The sequence below is a fragment of the Crocodylus porosus genome, unplaced genomic scaffold, assembly GCF_001723895.1.
Source record: "Crocodylus porosus isolate Cpor-Errol unplaced genomic scaffold, CroPor_comp1, whole genome shotgun sequence".
Classification (NCBI taxonomy): Eukaryota; Metazoa; Chordata; order Crocodylia; family Crocodylidae; genus Crocodylus; species Crocodylus porosus.
The window spans coordinates 105138985-105164498 of NW_017728947.1; the positions used below are offsets into that span (position 1 = coordinate 105138985).

General features: G+C 43.2%; 1 protein-coding gene across 1 annotated transcript in view; it reads right to left on the reverse strand.

The window, feature by feature from the left end:
* The window catches only part of SYNE2 (spectrin repeat containing nuclear envelope protein 2), a 256377-nt gene that overhangs the window by 54683 nt on the left and 176180 nt on the right, over positions 1–25514 (reverse strand). The window contains exons 82-98 of the mRNA XM_019550841.1: positions 25231–25363; positions 24411–24593; positions 23816–23962; positions 22078–22254; positions 19771–19926; positions 17961–18113; positions 16025–16195; positions 14261–14394; positions 13670–13874; positions 10455–10634; positions 8620–8748; positions 8075–8229; positions 7608–7755; positions 6967–7061; positions 5029–5263; positions 2640–2834; positions 1281–1406 (exon numbers count right to left, since the gene is read on the reverse strand). Of these exons, the coding sequence (XP_019406386.1) occupies positions 1281–1406; positions 2640–2834; positions 5029–5263; positions 6967–7061; positions 7608–7755; positions 8075–8229; positions 8620–8748; positions 10455–10634; positions 13670–13874; positions 14261–14394; positions 16025–16195; positions 17961–18113; positions 19771–19926; positions 22078–22254; positions 23816–23962; positions 24411–24593; positions 25231–25363 (2722 nt within the window). The remainder of the gene's footprint in view (positions 1–1280; positions 1407–2639; positions 2835–5028; positions 5264–6966; positions 7062–7607; positions 7756–8074; positions 8230–8619; positions 8749–10454; positions 10635–13669; positions 13875–14260; positions 14395–16024; positions 16196–17960; positions 18114–19770; positions 19927–22077; positions 22255–23815; positions 23963–24410; positions 24594–25230; positions 25364–25514) is intronic.

Sequence of the window (25514 nt, forward strand, 5' to 3'; positions counted from 1 at the left end):
CAAGCTAAGAGCCGGCAGGCTGCAGACAATTTTACAAAATGCTGCGTAGATACAGATACTCAAAAGTTATAGAAGGCTGTTCTTTTAGGAAAGGCAGCCAAGCATCAGAAAGACTTCAGGCAACTGATAACCATCCAAAGCTGTGTTATTAATCGGCTTACTTGTTTTCGCAAAGGCAAATCAATTTATTTCATAACCAGGATGACTTAAAGACTAAGCAGGCAACATGCAGAATTGTTACATGGCTCCTGCACTCAAAATATTTTTTGTGGCGTGATATTGGCTGCAAAGTCTTTCACTATTGACAATAACAGCTCCTCCCCACCTCTAGCCTTCCTTTCCTTTCCTCTAATTATTTAATTACTACATGTGTGCAAGGTGCTTCATAGACACACAACCAAATAAGGTCCCTGAGGATTCTGTTGTTAATAATCCAATGAGTAAAAACATCCAGCTACTCTGAAGGGAAACTAAGGTGACAGATGGGTTGAAAGGAATTTAATAATGGGACCTCTCTAATCTGATAATGTACAGGCAGAGAAGAAGTGAAAAAACCTGAGCCACATCAAGGACATAGCAATAACTGACTTGGAGCAATAAAAGAGCACAGAAGGTTCCTAATGGCTTCACCCAGACTTCTTAAGAGAACCTGGACTCAAAAGCAGATATTAGGATGTTATGTCAGATAGTCAGAAGAGAAGTTCCCAGTATTGTGAAGGAACTGTATTTCACCAAGGAAGCAGGCAAAAATCACCTGCTGGAGTTACTGGGTATATCTGCACATTAAAAAACATCACAAAAAAAACTATGCACTTTGGCTAATGTGCATTCAAAAAGGTGAATGCACCTTTTTCTAGTACCTCACAATGGAGGGCACTTTTACACGTGCCCCAGGGGTGGGGAGGTGGCACCTTAAATACAGCAGTTCCAAGAGCCGCTCTAATGAAAGCACTGCATCTCCTAAACTTGAAAATGGCAGTGGGGGCACTTGAACTAAAGCTCATTTGACAAGCTTTGCTTCCAGTGCCCCTGCTGCCTTTTGTAAGCATGGGGACACCGATACACAAGACAGCAATTGCCACAAGCTAGCAGATTTTATTAATCAAGTCTGCTGTGATGCACTGGAATTCCAGCACGCTGGAGCAGCCTCAGTGCTCATTTATACATGCCCAGAGGTACTAAATGTAGTACGCATTAGCAAAAGCGCATTAATGAACGTGTAGATGCATCCTCAAGTATTATACAAGGAGTCTCTTTCATACAACACATCCTAGGTATACCTTCACATGTTCCTTAGCTTTGTGGAGCTCTTCATGTTCTTCTGGAAGTGGTTCTTTTTCTTGTGCCTTGAGCTCTCGCAGCCTGCTTTCCAGGTCCTCTATTTGCTTTTCACAGCAGTCCCAATTCTATTTTTGCACAAGTAAAAAAGTTATGGATGGAAATGAAAAGTGACATATCACACTGTAGTTAATTAAAAAAGAGTCATCTCATACTTGATTTGCTTTACGAGTTGAAAGAGATCACTTAAAAGTGATCTTTCCTGCCCAGAGCAAGGGGGCGGGACCCAATGATCTCACGAGGTCCCTTCCAGCCCTAAACTTCTGTGAATCTGTGAACTAAGTTCTTGGTGGACAGACTCATTCTCACAAAGAATTTTATTCATGGATTTGTGGCAGAACTGAATAATTTCATGTTTAATATTCCCCTGATGGCATATTTTTGCTCAAGCTGCCCATATCTCACTTTATTCAAACTTGAGAGTCTCATGAGCGTAATTTTACACAGGAGAGCAATTAAATCATGATTTACATTTCAGACTCATTATGCTTTGATCAGCTATGACAATAAATGTACCTCAGGATAGAAATATGCATAGATTAACCCCTTATTTTCAGAGGCTATGGGTATGAGGAGGGATGCAGGCCTTCCCTCTGGCACAGACTACATTTGCAAAGCCTCTACAGGAGAGTAATGAGGAATGACTAATGGCATTGGTCTGAACGTCTGACCCGAGTGCTTTGCAGCTGTAAAACCTGAAAGGAGTTAAGTAGCATTACTACAGTCTTAAAAAGGTTCCTCACAACAGCATACATGCAGCAGCACAGCCCCTCAACACAGACATGAGTCCATGACCTGGGCCTTCCACACAGGCACCAGCATCTACAGTTGTGAAACCAGCAGGGAGTCATCTCCCAGGGAGTCATCAATTCCTCCAGAAAAATCGCATTGGAGTATGAGCAAAGTTTACTATCATGTGACTTAGTCTGGAGATGAGCTGGTAAAACATTAAATGGCCACAGACCGAGAGATACACCCTTCCACGGGTACTGGTAGGGAAACAGAGCTGCTATCCCCTCCAGTCAAAGACACTGGTTTCAGGGACTCTGTCTATCCTTGGATGCCACAGTCATTATCCCCCTGCCAAATTTCTGTGGGCAATGCTGCAGCCCCATCCATAAAAGAGCCAGGAAGGTACTACAGCCTTTGGGACTCTGCAGACACACTTTGCACCTTCCTCAGCCCACTGGCCTGGTTGCCTCTAGGACTTGCCAAACCATGCTGCATCTCCCCTGTGCAGAAAGAAAAGGATGTAGGCCTTTGTGTGCGCTGCCCCTCCTCTGACAGCATGTGGTCCATACCTGCAGGGTGCTGTGCAGCTGTTTCATGATCTTCTCCACTTGAACCTGAGTTTCATTCCAGCGTTCCTGTAACTGGCTGAGCTCCTGTTGTATTTCAGTGCTGGTCTCCCGGTCGGAGACATTACGTAACTTTTCCCCAATATCAAGGGCTCCAAAATATGTGGTTTGCCACCTCTGTAGAAGTATTTCCTTGTCCTAGAAAATAAACCACAACACCATTCTAAATGTCTGCTCCAAGACCAGAGAGTTTTACAAAAAAATTGTTCTCTGTGCACTTCTTTTCTTAAAAGGTGACTATCAAAGGCAATTAATAAATAAGCAAGAAAGGATACCAGTCTTATATGTATCTATATAAAAAGACCTGCATTTTTTAATGCTTTTTTCCATTAAAATTTCAGGCACTTGCTAGACTGCAAGACCCTCTAATGATTTTGTATCTAGTGAAAGGAGGCTGTCAAGAGTATGAATAGCGAGCAACAAAAAAGAAAATATGATTGTTAGTCATACAATAAAAAAACAAAACAAATTAAAAGTTTATGCAACTGTTTTTGGTTAACACCTTTTGCTTCGACTGAGCCACAATTTGGAGAAGTACCAGAAGTCTGTTCAAGACTGACCACATCATTTCTCACCTGTAAAAATTAGCTAACAACATCCTTTGGCAGAGAACCATAACAAGCCTCCCATTAAAACCAAGAAAGACTAGAGGCAACATTCTTGTTACTTTTTAGTAAAAAACAAGCAGGGAAGAAAGGCTTTTCAGCAATGGAGGCACCAAAGTTCATTTTTAAAAATCTGCCACAGGTCACCTTTCATAGCAGGAAAAAACAAGCGCAGAACAAACCAGACCGGCAGCAAGTGCATGAGGCAGTGAGAACAGTCCTGAGGCTCCAGCATTAATGAACTGTGTCAGTGCAGGCAGAGCAGTAGTTAATGAGGGATTAAAACAAATATTCTAAATGCCTGATGAAGTGGTGGCTTTGGTCTTCTCATTTTCCTAACATACAAAGGGGCATTCAATTAAACTGGAAAGCAAGAAACTTAAAGCTGATAGGAAATGATGCTGCTGCTGATTCTTTTTTAATAGAGGACATAAGTCATAGTTGATAGTAGGTAGGGTCAAAAGGGACCTGAGCAGGTCATCAAGTCCGAACCCCTGCCATGGGTAGGAAAGGATGCTGGGGTCAAACGACCCCGGCTAGGTGATTATCTAGCCTCCTTTTGAAGACCCCCAAGGTAGGAGTGAGCACCACTTCCCCCGGAAGCTGGTACCAGATTCTAGCCGCCCTGACCGTGAAGTCGCGCCTCCTGATGTCCAGCCTGAATCTACTCTCCATCAACTTATGGCCGTTATTCCTTGTTACTCCCGGTAGTGCTCAAGGGAACAGGGACTCTTCCATTCCCCGCTGGTCCCCCTTGGTAAGTTTATAGACGGCCACTAGATCCCCCCTCAGCCTTCTCCTGTGGAGGCTGAACAGGTTCAGGTCCCGTAGCCTCTCCTCGTAGGGCCTGCCCTGCTGCCTCCTGATCATGCGAGTGGCCTCCTCTGGACCCTCTCCATGTTGTCCACATCCCTTATGAAGTGCGGCACCCAGAACTGGATGCAGTACTCCAGCTGCAGCCTGACCAGTGCCGCATAGAGGGGGAGGATCATCTCCCTAGACCTGCTCGAGATGCATCTGTGGTTGCATGACAAGGTGCGGTTGGCCTTCCTAACTGCATCCCCACACTGCCGGCCCATGTTCACCTTGGCCCATGTTCACCTTGGAGTCAATGACGACTCCAAGATCCTTTTCTGCCTCTGCACTGACAAGAAGGGAGTTCCCCTGCTAGTTCTTCCTCCTCAGCTGCATCACCCTGCGCTTGTCAGTGTTGAAACCCATCCTATTCTCATTCGCCCACCCCTATAACCTGTCCAGATCTAGTTGTAGCCCGTCCCTCCCTTCTAACGTGCTCACTTCTTGCCACATCTTAGTGTCATCCGCAAGCTTGAACAAGGTGCCTTTCAGCCCCTGTAGAACTCATTGCCATGAAACATCACTAAGGCCAAATTTTAGTATGATTCCAAAAAAGTTTAGACATATAATTTAGGAGAAGATACATATAGGTAGTTATATTACATAGGAAGCATCTTTGATAAGGGATACATAAACCTATATAGCTACATGTCATAAACTAACCATTAAAAACAGCATTCAGGAAGAGACTTCTCCTTTGCGATAACACCTATTGTGGCCTTGCCTATACTATATTTTAAAAAAAAGATGTCAGACACTTGTTTTGTTCCCAAAGTGCTTGCTTTTATAATTCTTTCATTTTACTGGAGAGGTGTTATTTCAGTCTTAAAAACAGGACTGTCTCATTTGGTTATAAGCAATAAAACAATAACCTTGAAATTGTGGATCAAATTCCGCAGATGGTAAAGGCTGTAGCTGCTTTGGCACTTCACAGCAGTTATGAAGTTATTTGTATCGGTAAGAAATTTTGAGAGATTCTGTAGAGAAACCCTGAAGTGCTGCCACTGCTTCACTCGTCCATCAATCTCATTTTTCTTTTGCTGAACCATCCGGATGTCACTCTGCCATTCCTCCTTCAACAAGGAAAGTTTGGAGACAAACTCTGTTCTGAAGAGGAAAACATTTTGGAGAGTGTTAATATGACACATCAACATCTTTCTCTTAAGGTTGTCTTCCAGCAGTTTGCAAAACAAAACAGGGCATTACGAGCTCTTGGCATCAAAACTTATGACACGAAACTATAACGTGGTACAAGAACAGAGGAGAATTCTTCCTGCTGCTCCACACAACACAGAGTTCAATTCCCTCTGAAGCAAACTGTGACAAACGCAAGCTCAAAGCAGATGGAAGTCAATACTTGTAGTAATAGATTTCTGCCCCTCTTGCAAAATGACAATCTCTATTGTGCTTTAACCAGGGTATACATGGAACCCCTTAACTACTATGTAACAGGGAAGGTGAGACTTAGATCCCAGCACCCAAAAATGTCAAACCTGAAGTCTACTGAAGCCTATCAGCCCATTGGGGTAGCATGGTTAATAAACACCATTTTTTATAGACAACAGTACATGAAGAACTCAATTGGTAACATCATGTCTAATAACCTTTCTCCCTCCAGCCTGAATGGCCATGTGCCCTAATTAAAGCTGGGTCATTTGGGCAAAGCTTTTAGCCGCATAAGCATGGAGTAGGGTTCAAACTCAAGCCTCTAGAGCAGTAATTCAAGGCACCCCTCACAAAATGCCAACTCTTAGTTTTAATTCATTTTTTGACAGTGAAAACAAAAGAGTAATTCTTCTGCTGCACAGAACTCAGAACGACCACAACAGGTCAGAATGTTTTCGATGCCATCGATTCCTATTTTAAATCTTTGGGCTTATCTTGTGAAGCATATGTAGGTTGTTTGCATACTTAACAGTGTTAATATCATGCAATACCTTAAAAAGATCTTGCAGCACCCTGGTTGAGAACCACTGCTCTAGAGCTGTAGTGAGCCACAAAAAAACAAGTTTAGAACCTGTCTGCAATACAAAAACAAAGCAATGTTTTGCAGAATCCATTCAAACCATTTTGTTGATCTTATATTTTTTCTCTAACTTGATACATAACATGTTTTTTCCTAGTCTACAGGGCCTAAGCCAAGTAAAACATGGATTCAGCTAGCATAATTCTTGGATGACGCAGATGATGCCTCAGTAAAAGAGGAAATGGGGGAAGGCTAAACACTTGTCATGTGTCTGTTCTTTATGGAAGATGGGGCTGCACATAAAACCAAAGGGTATATCAGTGCAATTTCAGAGATGTAGTTAGTAGCAATAACCAACTTGGTTCTTCATTACCCAATTAGATTTGTGTTGGATTTAAAACGATTAGATGATGGACATGGGTAGTCAGCAAGCTCTGTAGACAGGTGACCTTCTTAAACGCTCTCTCACCTTACTGCTGCACAGGCTTTTACAATCTCTTCCCCTGTCAACTTACCTGCTATAACAGGGTACAGTAACAAGACAACAGATTAAGGCTGACAGTAAAGAATCTTTTGTCTAAGCAGAAACTACAGGTAGAATTGTATTTGGGGTGCAGGACATACAGTTACCACTTAAAATGGATTTAGGCCAGACCACCAGCATTCTTCTCCCTGCTTGCAAAATGCATGGGGACATCTTTAATGCATGTATAGCTAGAAGCAGGGTTTACAGTCTCTTTTAAAGCTTGAGGGGCACTTATTCAATATTGACTCAGGGGAAGGATGCAACCTCCTGTATCACCAGCCCTATTTTCTGGAAGATCTGAGGAAAAAAAATGATTACCTTTTTTCTGCTTCTTCCGACTCCAGGAAGAGAAGCACTTTGGATATGATGGGATTAAATATTTGCTGATTTACAGAAATTTCTGCTTGCAGCTTCTAAAAAGGGTGCAAGAACAAGAGCGTATGTTCATTTCCTGACAGACATTTAAACAACTTCGGCTGCTGAAAAATCGTGACTTCTCCTATCAGAACATCAGTGTAACATTTTACGTGTAAATAAATGCAGCATTCTCAAACGCTGCTGTAAAATACAGCACTTTCAAACATGATATGCAAGATGCATTATTTTCAAACATTACCACTGTAAAATGGGCAAGCGTGGCTGTCTAAATTCAAGTCAGGATTTGTCCAAACTTCTGGGTACCCTGCATGGCTTAGAGAGTAGTTTTATAGTTCAACAGGCATATTCATATTTGGTACTTGGACAAATCAGGGGTTATGTACCACAGCAAGCCTGAAGCATGTTGAACTCCTCAATGAGACTCGCATTCCTTGCATTGCATTAAACTTTAGCTAGTGAACAATGATCTTGACTCTGCCATTCTTAATCACACTGAGTAGTACTTTTCTCTCCAAATAATCCCACTGAGAAGAATTAATTTTATATAGTTATTTAGGAAATGGGAAGAGCTATATTATTACCTCATATATTCTCTGATGCTCCTGAAGGTCATCAAATCTGCCGGGAATATTTGCTTGCAAACACTCTTTCATCTTCTCTTGAAACTTTCTCCAGTTCTCATATTTCTGATGAAAATTCTTTTCATCAGATTGTATTCCCTCAACTTCACTGCAGAAAGAGGAATCAAGGAGCTATTTTATTGTACGTTTTCTAGTAACAAGTGTTTATGCTCTAACAAAGGGCTCAATTATGATCACAGTCTCATTGTGCCAGTTTCTGGACAAAGGCATATAAAGCCACAAACTTTTGCTCCAAATAAACAATATACATAAAGATACTATAATTTGTCGTTACTAGTTTAAGCTGCAGGAATTAGTCTGGAAATTAATGCTTCCTCAAAAATCTGTGGAGCTACTTGTATAAAATGTTTTTCTAAAACTTTCTTCCTGGAAGGTGAAATAGCTGGTAATTATTTTGTGTTCCCTACCTGCAGCGCTCTAGGGCTGTTGCTGTCTTCTGGCCCCACAGTCGAGTCAAACTCTGTAGTTTCTTCATGGCAAAATCGCTAAGTGCTAGCTTGAAACTCACTTCATTCAGGTTTTCTATTTCGGGAGAAAGTGCAGCTAGCTCCAAGAAGTGGCTCTGCAAACAACGGATTAAAATAGATGCAAGTCATTACTTTTTCCCATTTCCAGGAAATATCAAAATGTGATTTTTATAATATTAGGAGTACAATGGAATCATTGCTTTATATACAGGCAGAGGAGGATGCAGGCTATTCCCAAATTAGACCATATCACCCCGTGCACGCACTGTTCTAATGCAGGGAATGGAAGCTTGGAGAACTGGCGCTTGCAAGCTTCCTTTGTACAACTGCCTGAGCAAAAGGCAGGACAGGCCACTCATGGGGACAGAAGATACTCAAATTCACAGACTGTTTTGGAAAAAGGGAAGGATGTCAACCCCAAATCCTTCTTGTAACCTATCACACTTAACCACTATTCATCTTAGAGTTGCAATATTTGAGTGTACCATGAGCAATTCAGAGTCTTCCTCTTTCTTGTGTAGGTACAACTTTTCCAAAGTTTCTACGGGTTTCTTAATACGACCTTCCAGTGTTTCCAAACAATTCTTGAAATCCTCCAGTTGCAAAAGATTGAACTAGGGATGAGAGATTATAAGCAGGTTAATAATACATATTTGAGCAGAAGAGCAACAAATCCTGGAAGATCCACACTGATCTTGAAGGAACAGGGAAAAACATGGGTCATCTACGCAAAGGTCTGCTTCTAGGAATGGCACAGTTTGGGGTAAATTCTGGGAGCCAGGACATAACTGGTCAGAAGGAGCAGGAAGCTCACTGAAATGGTCATAGACATTTCATAGACATGTCCTCACTCCCTGATCTACCATATGCAGAGTTTGGTCCAATCTGTTCCTATATAAGGTCTATGGGAGTTAAGGTGGGTGATGGATACTCCTCTATTGCTCCAACTCAAGGAAGGAACATTGAGACTGCGACCCCACTGATCTTTTGAGAGGGAAAAAGTATGAGCACTGGGAAACTCCTTTTTTTCCTTTCTTTCCCATCTCCAGGGTTGGGAGAAACTGGGTGTTGTTTTATCCCTTGGCTGAGAGCAGTAAAATCACAGTTCTGTAGGGAATGAATGGCAAGAATTACAGAAGAATGACTTTTTGATAAAGCAACAAATATACACAAGAGAAAATGACTGATGAGAAATGACATGTAGCAATTTTGCACAAGTGGTAGTGCCACATATACAAATCAAAAAGAACCTCTCTTCCCCAGAAAGAAACCTGGCTTCCAGACATGAAGCTGAGATGAAGTAGAGCTTGTTGGAGATTATTTAACAAAATGGTGTTCCACTGGAAAATGCCAATTCATCAAGACTTAAACTTTTCACAGGAGATAGTTTTGACAAAGCTTTTGTGGGGAAAGTTTCTCAAGTCCATGATGGAACTTCCCTCTGATCAGGAAGAGATATCCACCGTGACTACATTGGTCCAGTCGCTAGCACAGGGGTTGTCAACTGGGGGTACGCGTACCCCTGGAGGTACTTGGGAAGGCCCCAGGGGGTACGCGTGGGCAGGTGGGGATGGAGCACCAACACCCGCTAGCCTGCACCGCCACCTCCCAGGAGCAGGGCTGAGGCAGAGCAAGGGCAGCAGCGCCCCTCTGTGGGCCGCACAGGCACCACCCAGCTGGTCAGATGGGACGAGTGGGGGGAGTTTGCATGTGGCGGTGACTGCAGCCACCATCCACCATCCCACACTGCCTCCGCTCCCCCGTGTCTGGATGGCAGAGGTACACTTACTAAAAAAGGTTGAAACCCCCCCGGGCTAGCACATACACTCTTAATATGGGAGGCCTGTTCTACCTGTTTAAGGGCAGAGATTTGAACCCACGTCTTTCACATCCCAAGGAAAACCCTCAGTGCCCAGGCTATTGGCTATTCTGAGGTGGATCGGTCTCATTTTTAACAAAACACATTGAAAGGTCTCAAGTTAGTCCCAAGGCTGAACAGAAAAGTTTATGAAATTGCTAAAATGTCCACAAGACACGAAAACCACTATCTAACCAGCTTCAGTCCTAAAATGTTCCATTGGCACATTAATGGCCTGGTTTACAAGCGTATAGCATGGGACGGTGGACAAACAGATGGCAGGCATGAAATGAGAGGCTGACCTTTTCCTTACCTGCTTACGCAGGATGGCTTACTGTTTCTTAACTCGGCTGGCACTATCCATTCATGTTTCTACTTAATTCAAATTGGATGTCCGGAATAACAGGATGTTGTTGAAGATTTAAACTGTATCAAGAGCTAATCTAATACACAAAGAAGTACCTCGAATTCATTTGATTTCATCTGTAACATCTTTTCCAAATACGTTATCCTTTGAAGAGGTTGCAGCTTCTCTGAAACAGCTTCTTGTGCAACTACATCAGCTTGCAGTGTTATCTGCTCTGACAACTCAGAAATTTGGAGGCGGCTTCCCTTCAGGGTTTGAAGGCCATGCTGCAATTTCTAAAGCGAAGGATCAAGAATATAAAGTCAAGCTTCTGTTGGTGCACGTTATTCATTTGGCATCCTTTACTGCTGTAACTAAACCTCTTCTGTTGATGCACACTGGGCATGTCAACACGAGACGCTAAAGGCATTGTAGTCTAATAATACTGCACAGTACTGCGTCACAGAAGAAACAATGCTAATACACTACTGTGCAGTATTATTAGGCTACTGCTGAGTAGTGTCACTACAAAGGTGTGCACCCAGTTACTGCACATTGGTTTAGTACTTGGTTATATAATTTCTAAACTTAATACGCACTATGACACATTAGTGAACGTGTAGATGCACCCCCTGAGTACAATTCAGCCACTGTGCTGTGGGCTGCAACTTCATTGACTTTAATGAGAATTGCGTCCCCTTCTTCTGGGTCTGCTTTTGATACTGAGAAGTCTAAGAGCAGCATCAGGGAGATGAAGCCATACGCCTTATTGAAGGCAGACTTTCAAGCTATCTGGATATATAAATTTGGGAGTTTTGGAAATGCTGAAGGAGGTAACGTGCCCAACACGCTCTCTTCAATGCCTTGTAAAACCCAAGTTCAGTGGGACAGTATTGACCAGTAATAATTCCTGGCACTCAAGAGTATTACAGATCTGACGGAAATAAAGAGAGTGAAATTAGAATATCCATCCTCTCCAGAACAGCTTCACATTTTGTTTGTCCTGGAGTCCTGTTTATCACAGAATCACAGAAGTCGGGTCGAAGGGACCTTGTAGATCTTCAAGTCCAACCCTGGGCGGGAGAAAAAACTGGACTCAAATGACTCCAGCCAGGTAGGCATCAAGCCTCTTCTTAAAGATCCCCAGGGTAGGAGCCAGCACCACTTCCCTGTTTAATTTTTAACCATTGTAATTTCTCTCTAAAGCAACAATACTACAAAATTTCACTCTGGCCAACAAAGAAAGCAGCTTGCACTGCTACACTGTGCTGCTGATTGTTTTTTTTCCCTACAAGGATTTTACAGATTATCATTCCAGAATGGTAATTCTCTGCAACTTCCTCTTGATACCATACATGAAAATCCTTGGGCCATTTCCACTGAAAATTACATCTGTGGCGAAAATGGGTAAAAAAAGGTTTCTTCTGACTGACTTTCCTATTAAAGAGTGACTTTGCTTTCCTTATAGGAAAAATGTGCTTCTGCTTTCTTGAAATTTTTTGGAATTGACCGTAGTATAAATTTGGTGTTTCAGCTGCTTATGAAGGTCAAAAAATGACCCTTTTTATTTCTAATTTAGCACTTTGGAATTAACCTGTTATTTGTAGGGTTGATATTATTGTGTATCAACTCACAGCTACTAGAATATGAACCTTAATATCTGCTAATATGGAGCAGAGAAAAAGATTGGATGGATTTTTAAATCCACACTGGTACAAAATACGAGATGCAAATAAATATTTCATGAAGTATTTTGACAGTCCCTATTCTTTTAGCCTATTATTCTCATAATAATAAATAAATTGCATTGCTCTTCTCCACAGATAGTGACCAGAGATCTAACAAAAGAGAGAGCTGCATCACATTAGATACAAATACTGTCCTTGTCTTTTTGTTGCAAATAATTCTTTTCTTTTTACTGAGAGATACAGATACATCATTTCTGACTGTCATTATAGGAGAGCAAAGTAAAAGTGCTTTACTTCAAGTTTTGGCACTGTCATTTATTTCTGTTGTAGAAAGAAAAATCTGGAATCTCCTCTCCATGATATAAAAATGACCAAATGCAGGATAGGTTTTTTAACCTTCCTTTAGGGCACCTGACACAGTTCAATGTATGAAATAACACAGCAGGCCAGATAGAGCATATGCCCTAGAATAAGGATTATGCTATTTTTGTCTCTCTCACAAAAAGCCAGATGCAAAGAAGTTAATATATAGTGATAACTTTACTATCAAAGAAAGCTTGTGGCCTCAGGTCCGGGTCACAGATAACCTAAACAGATATACTTTACAGTGATCTACTGCACCCTGATCTTTTTCAATTTAAGATACCAAGAGTCCAGAGGAGAGTCACGCACGTGATTAGAGGACAAGGGGACAGGCCTTATGAGGAGAGGCTGAGGGACATGGGACACTTCAGCCTGGAGTAGCGAAGGCTTGGGGGGGACTTGGTGATGGTCTGCAAGTATATTAGGGGTGTGCATCAGGATCTGGGGGAACGTCAGTTCAGCAGGGCACCCCAAGGAAAGACAAGGTCTAATGGTCACAAACTGCTGGAAGACAGTTTTAGACTGAACATAGGGGAAAACTTCTTTACCATCCAAGTCTCCAGAGTCTGGAATAGACTCCCCCCACAAGTGGTAAAAGCACCTACTCCGGATAACTTTAAGAAATGCTTGGATGCTTATCTTGCTGGGGTGATCTGACCCCAGCTGACTTTCTGCCCCTTGGGCAGGGGGCTGGACCCAATGATCTTGCAAAGTCCCTTCCAGCCCTAATGTCTATAAAAGCTATGAAACCTATAGGAAATTGGCCTTTTTTTGTCTACCAGCAACTCCTCCACGCACACTGGGATTCTCAGTCTTCGCACGTTACCCTTCAATTGCATGGCAAGGGCAAAGGGACAGGCAGCTGCCACAAAAGGCCAGTCAACAATTCCCTGAATGTGGGGGTTGCTGGGGGCATAAAGCAAGAGCAACTGGCTGTACCCCAGCTGCTCCTGGCACCCCATCTCTGGCACAAGAAATGCTACCCCCTGCCCTACTCTCCCACCCTCCAGCAGCAATGCTGTCCCGCTGGACAGCACTGTGAGTATAGGACAAAGAATTCTGGCTGCTTCTTCAACTTGTGGGCCTAAACTGATCGTGCGCCAGCACCAGAATGAGGGGGTACAAAAATACAGTACTCCCACACTTCTGCCCTCTCTTTGCAGGCTGCATTGAATGCAGCTACTGACCTGAGGATCTGGTCAATGTATTTAGAGAAAATAGAAAAGGACTGATCGCAAAAGAGCAATCAGGTCCTAACCATGTAAAGAGACTCCACATACCTTCACATCCTGTACCTTCTGCTTCAAGACCTCTATTGCATTGTCTTCAGGTATGGGAGCACCTAGGAGCTGATTGCACTGTTCTTCTTGTTGTTTTAACTTTGCTTTTGCCTCGATGAGTAAACCATCATACAACTCCCAAAGTGGTAACAAAGCTTGAGCTTTCTGTACTTGATCTGCGAGGTCTTCAATTACTGACATCCACCTACCAACATACAGCATTAAACCAGTGCTTTGCCCTTGCACGCACAGACCAGATTCAGAAAAGTGCTAGTAAAGCTTCCCTGGACTTACATCAGTATGACAGAGCAGATCCTTGCCATGGGAATTGCATTGCACGTTTACTATGTCACCTATTGCCTTTTCATTTTAGTTTATCACCCATAGTTACAATAAGGCAATACAGTAAGAACAACAGATGCTGATTCTCCAAACTGTATAAGAAAGTGCCAAACTTTCAGTACACGAGGTGGCCTGTTGAAATCAATAGGACAAGGCCCACACCTACCGAGTTAGCTAGGCATCCCAGTACCTGAAAGTAGCAAGGACGTCATTACTAACATTTCCCCTATGTCTTTTTTGCAGGTTTACCTTGTAAGTGCCTCCTGGCACTTCTGTTCAATAATCTCAGCAAAGGATGGACAACAGCACTGCTTGAGGTTACTGGCAGCAGCCCAGAGCTTGGCCCAACTTTCTTCACTTTTCTCTGTTTCATCTTGTAAGGACTGAAAAATGTGCAACAGTAATTAATTATCAAGATGAACGAGCTAGAGCTCATTGTACTAAAGTGTAGTTTTCCTTGAGGACTAACAGAGATAGTGTAGTAATAATTCAATACCTGTGAGGAATTGTTAGTTTATCATTCTTACTAATACTTGCTGCTAGAAATTAAAAAAAAAGCTACAATGAATTATGGACAACTTACGTGATCCTTTTTTACTTGAAAAAGTAATTACTCATACAAGTAACATCCAGTGGAACTACTCGTGAAGAAATACGATTCAAAGCAAAAATGGATTAAGAATTAGAACAAGGACTGGCAAATAGGTGAAAAAAATAACTGGCTTGACATTCTACATTTAAAGAGGGGGGTGTGTGTGTGTGTGTGTGTGTGTGTGTGTGTGTGTGTGTGTGTGTGTGTGTGTGTGGAGGGGGGACACCCATGATTGATTTTTTAGGTAATTTCATTTATTTAGTTCCAATGATTCATTTTAAAATGGAATGTGTCTTTTCGTAGAGATTTTATTCCCAGTCCAACCAGGGAGTCTGTCTGAAACTCGTGTTTTACATCTGAAGTCACAAGGAAAGGGAGATAAGATCAAAATAAACCAAGTCCTATGAACATACAGGGTTTGACTCTTCTTTACTCTGTAAAGTGAAGGCAGATAAAAGGCAAAGTGTGGGCATTCAGATCTGGCTTCTTTTTTCACCAGACATATGCAAGCCCAATAGCTTAACTAGGGGTGGGCAAGTAGAGCACCAGTCCCAGGTGCCAGAGTTGAGGGGATATAAGAATGGCAGTGGCTACTGCTGCTGCCCAGAGTACAGAAATTGCTTGTTGCATCTCTGCACAAACCTGCACTGATTTAATGACATCAGTGGATGCTTAAAAATGATTTTTCATTCTTTTAATTTGTTCTGCTCTGGAAGGTATATAGTTAGCCAAAATAAACTTAATGAAAATTGCAGACCTTTATGCCGTTTAACTAAGTCAGTGTAATATTCACACTATTATTTAAATTGGTGCAGGGGTGTGCGTGTGCCTGTGTGCACATGGGCAAATTGGTGCCTCCTGGCTTGGGGGGGCACTGATATGGGCAGGGGGTCCCCCAGCGGCCAATCACCAAACGAGGGGGGGTCCCCAGTGCTGGTGGCAAACTGGAAGTGCTGCCAGCACTCCTTGGGGTGGGGGAGTGGGGCACCAGCCGGCAAGGGCCAATTTCAGGTCCCCTCTTGGCCTCCCCATGTGTTGCCTATGTACATGTGCATGTGTGCGTGTACATGGGCACAGGGTGGCCATCACAGAGGGCAGTCCAGTTGTCTTCTGTCCTCTATTGATATGAAACTGGACGCCTTTATGTCCTCTATTCTTCTCTTGAAGAGAAAAATAGAGAACATAAAGATGTCCGATTTTGAATCAATAGAGGATAGAGGACAGAATAGCAGAAAACCAGAATGTCTTTTATGATGGCCACCCTACATGCACATAAGCAAGGATTTAGACTTAGTCATTGACTTCAGTAGGCTTTTAGCTAGGTTCACGGTGAGGCTCTGAGCCGATATCTTCTGGAGAGGGAACTTACTGATTTTTTCAATGTTTGTGCTATACAACCACTCTGTCCTTGGCAGATTTACCTGGAGATTTTCCATCTGGTTTTTCAAAGCTTCTAATGATATCACGGAGGAGTTGGTATGTTCTATGCGGTACAAACATCTGATTGTCATCAGGTTAACATTTTCACAGGCTTCATCATAGGTTCTCCACTGCTGTAACACTGAGTGGATTGAAGTCTTTAGCTGTGCCACCTGCAAAAAAATGATTTTTACTTAGAAATGGATTACTCCCATCTTATAAAGTCTTTGTACTGTAACTCCTTCCTGGGCAATTTCATAAAAAAATAATTTCATTAAAATATCTTAAGAAGTTTTCATGCACACTCAACAGTAATGTGAAAGGAATTAACTAATTAATATATTCTTTTACTTAACAAGTGATTGTGGAGGGTCCATGTTGAGCGCGTGCAGTATCTTGGATATAATACTTAGTTTAAAATACAAATTCAATCTGAGACCCAGGCAACACTGCCTGGGCAGCTACAACTCCAGAGCCCCTGGCAAGATGAAAATATACAGAAATATATTGCTGTGACTCTTTGCAGCCAATATCAGTGTGCAAACTAGCAGATAAAATGCTGTAGCAATTAGGACCTCGGTCTCCTTGGGAAACAGACAACAGATCTGGCAATTTCATTCACTTCTAGACACAAATCAACAGAAACTGTTTTGATAGAACAGGCTTCTAATAAAATAACACAGTGCTCTAGAGACCTGTGGGGCCTTTACTATTGTACCACAATGATACAGATTAGGCAGGAACAAAACCTAGGACTCATATTCATCAGGTGCTGGAGGAACTCTGGGATTCTCACTTGGTACTTGAGCTCTGCTGGGTGCAAGGTGATGTATTTCCTTTGTCTTCCTTGTGCCCTTTTTCACTATTACAGTTATTTTGTCACAATCAGGGCAGACAAGGTTTTAATTTGTCACGATCTCTTTGATAGTATCACCAGAGCAAAACCAGGGACCTATTCCAGAGTTGTTTTTCTGCAAGAAGAATGCCCCCATGGCAGGTTCTCACCTTCCAAGATTGAGGGCTATATTCTGACTAACTACACATCCACGTAATGCAGGACATGATAATAAGGACATCCCCTGTCTTTCTACCCTTGTCTTGTAGGTTTTGATATATAGGAATAAACAGCTCTAGTCACCTGTTAGCTCTTTACCTGGACCAGGTGAGAAGCATAGGGATGACGTGGGGAATGTGTAGGTCTTTGGTTCTAACCTGGCTAGGTATCTGAGCCATGATAGTGTAAGAGGGACAATTTACTGCTGAAGCAACAGCAACCAAGTCACTGCCCCCCAGGGAACAAGGAGAATGCAGGGATGAAACTGTGCCTCTGGCAAGAATGCAAGTCATAATACTTGAGATTACTCTAGGCTTGGCATGGTTAAATATCACCACATGTTTAGGGCTGTACCTCACGTCACCATCTGGCCGTTGGGGCTTGGCTACACCAGGGTGGTGACAAGTCCTAGCACCGATGAACTCGAACATGTCCCCACAGCCATGCCTGCAGGCAGGCTCCACATCTGAGAGTGTCTGGGAGGTTGCTCCAAGCTTATCCCCACAGCTGTTCCCAGATGAGCCAGAGAACAAGGGCTCAAGAGCAAGCACAGGGCGATGCCGCTCAGAAGCTCACCAGCAGCCTTCTAGGTACAGAACGTACCTGTGGGCACAGGTGCTCAAAACAGGTCAGTGCTGGGACTTGCCACCCGCTGGTATAAACAAGTCCTAACTAGGCCGCACTTCTAGTAGGAAAAAAAATAGCATTGCACATGATGTTACATACAGAGGACACGCTTGAGATGACAAAGAACGGAGAGTTCTTTACTATGAAGTTGCCGATGCACTGCCCAGAAATACAGGACCTCCCTGGAGAAGGTCGGCGATATGAGCACTGAGGCTGAATTCTAGAGAGAAATATAAATGCAGAACACGTCTGCCTACCTGATTGATGATTTTGTCCTTCCTTTCATACAGCTGATCCATTCTGGCAGCCGTATCTGCTGGGGTTTGTTTTTCGCTAGCCTCCAAAGCCAGGCAATTCTGTTTCAGCTCATCGAGAGCTTTGGATTTAATGCCCAGCTGATTTTCTAGTTCCTAAAGGGAGAAAAAGCACAGCAAACTTTATTTTAGTCACAGCTTGAGCCTGGGTCATTTTTCTGATTATAAGAACAGCTGCGTTCCTCCACAAACAAGTTCACCAGGACATGAGGAACTAGGCCATCTCTTACAGGCAGAACACGAGACACTGCACTGGACCGCGGCACCCTGCATTTAGAAGGGAGCTAGGACTTGAGGGCCGAGTACCACGCTAGCTCCTTCGTAGTCTTCCCGGCAGAGCAGCAGACGACTCTATTGGTTGGTCGGCTCTCAGTCCTTCCACCTCTTCCCCTCTTGTTAAACGGAGGATGGGTACAGTCAGAGCACCTTGGATGTCTGTGGCATCCAACTGGCTACCATGACATTATTTCCAGTGGGCATGGGTTAGAACAGCTCTGAGGATGCTCTGATTTATGGAAGGATGACAAAACAAGTGACCTAGAGTGACTGACCTAGAACTGAAAAACATAAAAGGTATTTCTTTAAGCCACTTCCCCCTTCCCCTTTCAAGTATAACTTGGCTAGATCCCTGAATCTTGTTTAGGGCGAGATGGCCAGCCCCTTATGCTCACAACAGTAAGAAATTACTGCCATAAGGACTCTGGACTGCAATAAACTGGGATGACTCGTGGGACTAACTGCTGTCCAGTGTGATTAAGGGGATTCCAATCTATTCAGGAAAACTCTGCTCAAGCCATAGTGCAATAACATGTATATGTGGCCTGCTTCTGTGTCCAGGCAGGACAGCATCTTTAAAATGCTGCCCTCTGAGCTAGCCCTTGTCTTGTTAATGATGTACAAAAGCTCAGAAACTCTTAAAAATTCAAATATTCAAAACACTGCATCTATTTTGAAAGGAGTAAATTAACTTAACGAAGTCCTTTTTGTCACTTCAGCTTTGGCATTCCAAATTGCTGCAGTCAGGTGTGCTACTTTAGAGACACCCCAAGCATCTTACTAGTGGGCACAATCTTCTCCCAATACATTTCAGAGAAGCTACAGATAAACGAGTACTCAGCATTAATATGGGCACTGCAGGAGAACAGTAGCAAGATACCATAGGAGAGAGATGAGTAACCATGGTAATAAAAGGATCAAACATTTCACACAAGAAAAGAGAAGAGAAGATTCAGCTGAATATTTTCAGAGTAACGGGGGCTAACGTCTTATTTTGATGGTAAATACCTGAAATACCCTGCGTGTGTGGCATGACAGCATGACAATGCAAAAGCAGAGTAAGACTCCATGCAGTCACCCAATTACCACCAAGCCATTCTACACAAACTGAGCAAATGACTTTTCCTAGCATTGTGCAATGAGCTATTTTTTTTGGAAGAAACTCAAAAATAAAATAGTTATAACATTGAAAACTGCTGTGATGGTGCCAATTATCCAAAGGATAAACCAGTTCAGTAAACAACAGAGCAATAATACATCTGGAGCCAAATTCCAGGAGGGGTAAATCAGCGTTATATTGATTTACAGCAGTGGAAGGTTTGGCTCCTTATCTCCCTGAACTTCCCATTTTAGTGATATCCTGCATAATGATGGCAGGCTTCTTCAGGTTTTTTGTTTTTTTTTTTAACATGCGTAAGATGTATAAAAGCTCAGAAGCTTTAATCATAATGATTGCAGTATAAGGAACATCTTTCACCTTGCAGTCTTCCAGCGTGTCCTGTGCCGAGATTAGACTTGCTGGTTTTTGCAAAGATTTCAGCCTTTCGCCTTGAGCTTCCAGCCAGCTACTCAGGGTTTGGGCTTTGTTTTCATTCTCAGTGATGATCTCCAGAATATGTTCCAATCCCTGTATCTGTAAATTACAGGATTAAAACATTTCGCTTGAATTTAGCCATACCTTGAGATGGCAGTAATGGGATTTTCTCCTCCATGAGAAATGTTGGCATCCTGAAGGTTTTTTCCTCCACACCAGCGTGAATGGGAACCACACCAACTTTGCAAATGTGGCAGGAGGGCAAGGCCGAGACATTTCTGTTTGGGAAGGCCAAAATGGGACTGGTCCATTTTCTGGCTGTCTACCCGGCAGGCAGGTGCAGAGACTCTCTGGTCTGATAGACTGCCCACCTCCCTAGCAGGAAACTGCTGAGTTTGGAAAGCCAATGGACACAAAAATGTGGGCTCCTGCTGGTCATGAAGCCAGGGGTCCAGGTATCCCCGAGAACCATCCGGGCAGGTTTCCACAGAGCCCAGACACCCGCGTCCCCATCAGGCTTCCAGGCAGCTGCTGAGAAGCCAAAGAGCCTAGCTCCTTGCCTGGAGGCATCCCATAGTGCCATGGAGTCTAGAAGTGGCTTTGATCGGGGAGGGGAGAAGAGTTACCATTTTTCATCAAAACTGAAAAAATTCCTGTGGAAAGTTTTAATTTTGTTGAAACTGATTTTTCCATCAGGAAACCTCCCAGCAGGAACTCTCAATGAGCTTGGGTGACGCTGTATGGAAAGTCTGTTGAAGTTTTACCATCCTGTTTTAGTTGCAGCCTTTGCCAAATTTAAGAAGGGTGGCTTCTCCAGCTTTCTAAAGCTCAGGACAAGATACAGCCATACACAGGATCTAATGCAGGGAGGATATTTATTCTAACAATATTGTGGAGGATATTTATTCTAACAATATTGTGTCTGAAAGAATGAATGCTTCAGAGAGCTAGGTATGATTAGCCTGAAGCAGGGGACATGATAGCAGTTTTCAAATATCTGAATGGAAGACATACAGAAGAACAGCCACTTTCCCTCACTGCAGATGGCAGGACACAAAGCAGGGGGCTTAAACTGCAGTAGAGCAGCTATAGACTAAGTCTTAGGAAAGCTTCTCGACTGTCAGAGAAGTGGGACATTGGAACAAAGCTGCTCATGGAAACTCTTTCACTGGAGGTTTTTGGGAAGAGGCTGGATGGGGTAGTTTAGGAGTAGTGAATCCTTTCATCTGTGCAGTGCATTGGGTTGGATGCTCTTTAAGTTCCTTTCTGATTCAATGACAAAGTTCAGTAGAAAAGGTGGAGAGAGAAACTGGCATCTTTCCCCTCGTTTAAACACGATCTATAATAGGCACAGGTGTTTTCCTCCATTTAAACGTCACTGGCAACCCGGTGGCTGCCGAGTGGGTTTTGGCCATCTACTTGCTGGTGGAGGACAGTTCCTGTCCACATATTGCCTTGTATTTTCTCTCACTGAATTGTAACTGTTCTGATCAACGAAGCCCCATCCGATCACCTAACCTCACCATCGTGATCCTTTCGTTCCTGATAGTCACTGTCAATCTTCTCTCGATTTCCTAGTCATACCCACTCCTCCTATACGTAGGGACCTATCAAAATCGAAGAGCGAGGTGGACAATTGTGGGGCCAGCCACCTTTTTGCAGGCTTATCACAGTGCCACCCCCAACACCTTTGATTGGCTGAGGGATCCTGATCGCTCTGCCCCTCACTGCTGATTGGGCAAGAGGGCTCGCTGTCATGTGGTCCCACCCCTCACCAATGATTGATGGAGGGGGCAGGGCTGCATGGCAAGCAAGCAGCAGCAAGGAACGGGGGGAGGAGGGGAGAAGGATTGCCACTGCTATCTTGGTTGCTTCCCTTTGTGCCAGCGGTGCCTGCCCCCCTCCTTCCCCAGACGGCTGCGCTGCAGGGCTGCAGCAGCCATGAGGACCTCTGACTCCCACTGGGGAACCAGCATTTTATTTTTAGTAAGTTTTTTTTTTTTGGTGGTGGATTTTGCAGACATTGCACGATTTCACGATTTCCGTGAAATCTGCAAAACTGTGAACTGAGTAGGACCTAACTATGTGGGTTTGCTAACACTCATCCGTTGCATCTCACAGGAGGGTTAAGAGACTTAACATGCGTGTAAGTACTTTGCGACCCAGGAAGAAAGTTTTTGTGGAAGTACAGAGCACTACAACATCCGATCAAAACCATAGGAGACAAAAAGCTATGGCATGCAAACAGACCTTTCTCTTCAGAGAGCCTTGTAGCCTATGCCACAGCAAGTTCATCTCCCCTAAGCACTCTGCAAACTCCGTCCTTTCGTAGCGTTTGCTTTCCACATCGCAGGTGCTCGTCTGCAATAGTGACTGGTTAACGAAATCCACCATCCACTGTTTAAAGTTCATTTCCATCAAGTATTCCTGAAAAGCAGGCAAGGCAGTCATTTTAATACGATAAAACCCAGCACCTGCCAAATAAGGGTGCAACCTTGAGGCATTTAGTGAGTTTTTAAATTTGGAACCATAGCACAGCACATTTCCTGTAAGTCTCAAGTTAGAAGTGACCTTAAGTCATCCCTCATTTTTCCTGACATTATTGCCTGCCTCCTCTAAAATGCTCTTCATCCCTAGTGCTCAGAGAGCTTCACAAAAAAGGGCACTAAAAATTGTGCCAAATTTCACAGGTGGAGAAAACGTATCACAGAAAGCAGCAACTTGCCCCAAGGTCATCCAGCAGGCAGAGAAAAGAATAAAATGTGCAAGTCTCAAGCCCCAATCCACTGCTCTCCCCACAAAATCACATTGCCCTGCTAATGCTTCCCAGGAAGGCTAAGATGGGATGATGCTTTCCCCAGCTCCATACTTTCTTGTCTGATCTAAACGACTGCAGTAGCAAAAATGACTTTGGATCCCTTGCTTGTACATTAAATATCTTATACCCATGCTGAGGAAGAAATGTTAGGGCTGCTCCTTTGTCTTCACTCACACAAATCTTTCCAGGGAAGATTCTACCCCATGGTAAATATGAACTGAATCACCCCTTATTTTCTTTGAAAAGTGGAAAGCATATGGGCAAAAGAGAACAGACTGTCTCTCTCATAACCACAGTTTTTGAAACTCATATATAGTACAGTCCTGCCTGAGGGCAGCAGGAAATACTGTTATACAGGTACTGACTCATGTCTCCATCCCTTTGGGAATGCATGGGAAGGGATACAGGACTATCACTAACCTTATCTCACTTACAAATTTTGGAGCCCTCTCTGCAAAGATAAGGCTGTGGACAGTTCTGTGACCCAGGGCTCCTAGGTTTAAAATATGATCACAACCAAGAAACTGATCCCGAAGTGCTCACAGGAAAGAGAACAGTATCTCTGCAGCTAAAGGATTAAATTTCCCAAGTATACCAATGAACATAAGAACATAAAAAGTGTCATACTGGGTCAGGCCAATGGTCCCTCTAGCCCAGCCTCCTGTCCCCAACAGTGGCAGAAGCATATGCTATACAGGGAGAGAATCGAACCAAACCTCTTTAGAGTGATCTATCCCCTATGAGCTTCGATCTCACCTCGAAGGCACCTTTAAACAAGCAGCTATTCTATTCTGGCTTTTGTTGCTAATATAATTATTTGTATTAGTGCCTCAGGGCCACTGTTATAAAGTAGGACTCCATGTTAGGTGCTGCACAATTAAAAACTCTCTCTTCCATAGAGATTAAAAGATAACAGAGATACAGAAGGAAACAGCCAGTAGTGGTTAGCAGGATAGGCAGGAGTTACAGCACATCAGAGGCTTACCCAGCTGGCAAATTTCCTGTAGGCATCCAGCAAAGGAGAGCTTTAGTGGGGGATCTGAAAGGGGGCGATGTGGAGGTAACTTTGTATATGAGAAGTCCTCACCAAGTGGGAGGCTGCATGAGAGAAAGGTCTTGCCTGTACCCATTGCTGGGGTGTGAAACCTCTCCTTCTGTCTTCATATTTACCTTGTACTTCTGGAGAAGGCTTCTGACTTCGGATGATTCACTTTGTGAATTTACTGCAGGCTCATCTTCCCGTTGTTGTTTCACCTGGTTCATCCAGACCATTAGTTCGGTGATGGCTTCACGAGATGGAAGCTTTTCCATTTGGAGCTGGAGATAAAGAATATAACAAAGGGTCTGTACTTAAACTTGCTAGAAATATCAAAGAAGATGACATCTTTAAAGGCCTCCCCTATTAAAATTATCTAGGTATCAATTTGCAGAGAAGCCCTCCTGTTCAAAATCTAGAAATCTCAAAACAAGAAGTGTGGAAGCCTGAATTCTGGGAACAAGATAACTACTGCCTCTGAAAGCTAACCTTTCTACAAAATATGAGAATGATGGACATAAGCACAATTACCTAGGCTGAAATACAGCAAAAATTAAGCCTTAGTATAATAATATCAAGGACGTTCCAGAAGTGAGACACCTGGGTAATTAAGCCCTAAAGAGAACAGTGCTTGGCATGCATTATGCAACATTCAGCTGAGTTCCAGCAATAAAGTTTTAAAAATAATTATTCTTGAAGCTAAGGTTCAAACTAAGACTTGTTCCTTACTTGGTGAAACTTTTCCTGGATGGTTGGAAGCTGAGTGATCAGTTCAGCCCATTTTTGCTCAAATTTTGCTAAAGATGATCTAAGTGCTGCAACATCGGCCTGTTTCACATGAAGGAGCTGGTTGCCAGCGCTCAGGACTGAGGATTTCAAGGAAGATTTTTCATCTACTTCCTTTGAGAATGCCTGAGGTATACAAAGAGGTTAAAAGTGAGATTTTCTTTTTTAAACAAAAACACCACCGGGTTTTCAGGCACAGAAGCGACTGACCGAACAGCTTACCGTTCTGGTCACACTGACACTTGGTAAAATTCACCTGGGTTGATGCAAACTTGAAACCAGCTGAGTTTCAGAATACAAAAGAAAGAGCATAACACTGATGCCATCCCAGGTCTTCCTGCTTTGTCTGCCTACAGGGACCTTTTACTGCCACACACCCTCCTTCACCCAGCAGGGCCCACTTTCATTTGACCCTTCCTTCTTAGGTTGGAACTCCAGTGACTTGAGAGAGCTCCTGTGACATACGGACACCTTTCAGGGATGAGGAAAAAATGACAATCTGATTCCCTTTCATCTATCAGGATATTCAGGGTGGTCAGATCTCTCCGTTTCAAAGCAGCCCAGTCTCTAACTCCCAATGAGCAGGTCTAAAAGACAAGTTCCTCTCTGAGAGAGTGGTGTGCAACCCCCTAACACCTGGCTTACTCCACTGGCAGATTTTGGGCCAGAGTATGTATAAGAACAGCCCAGAGCAGAGCTCTGCATGGCTATTCTCTTGGAAATCATCACCTCCCATAAAAGCACTGCAGGATTAGTGACTTACAAATAAGCTGTCTATATTGTTTCTGACAGTAGGAAGGTCCTGTGACACATCGAGAGACTGCTCCTTCCAAAACTGCATTTTCTGTTGAGCAGATTCCAACCATTTGGTTAACTCATCGGATTCTCTGTTGTAGCTATGGAAACAAAGTAAAATGGGTTAACAGACTAGAAGCAATTAGATCTCTTAATAATGTCTGTAATCTTCTCTCAGAATTGCCCACCTTTCCAGCAGAAAGTGCCTGCTGCCACTTACAGGTCATACAACCCTGTGCTGTAACTGAAGTC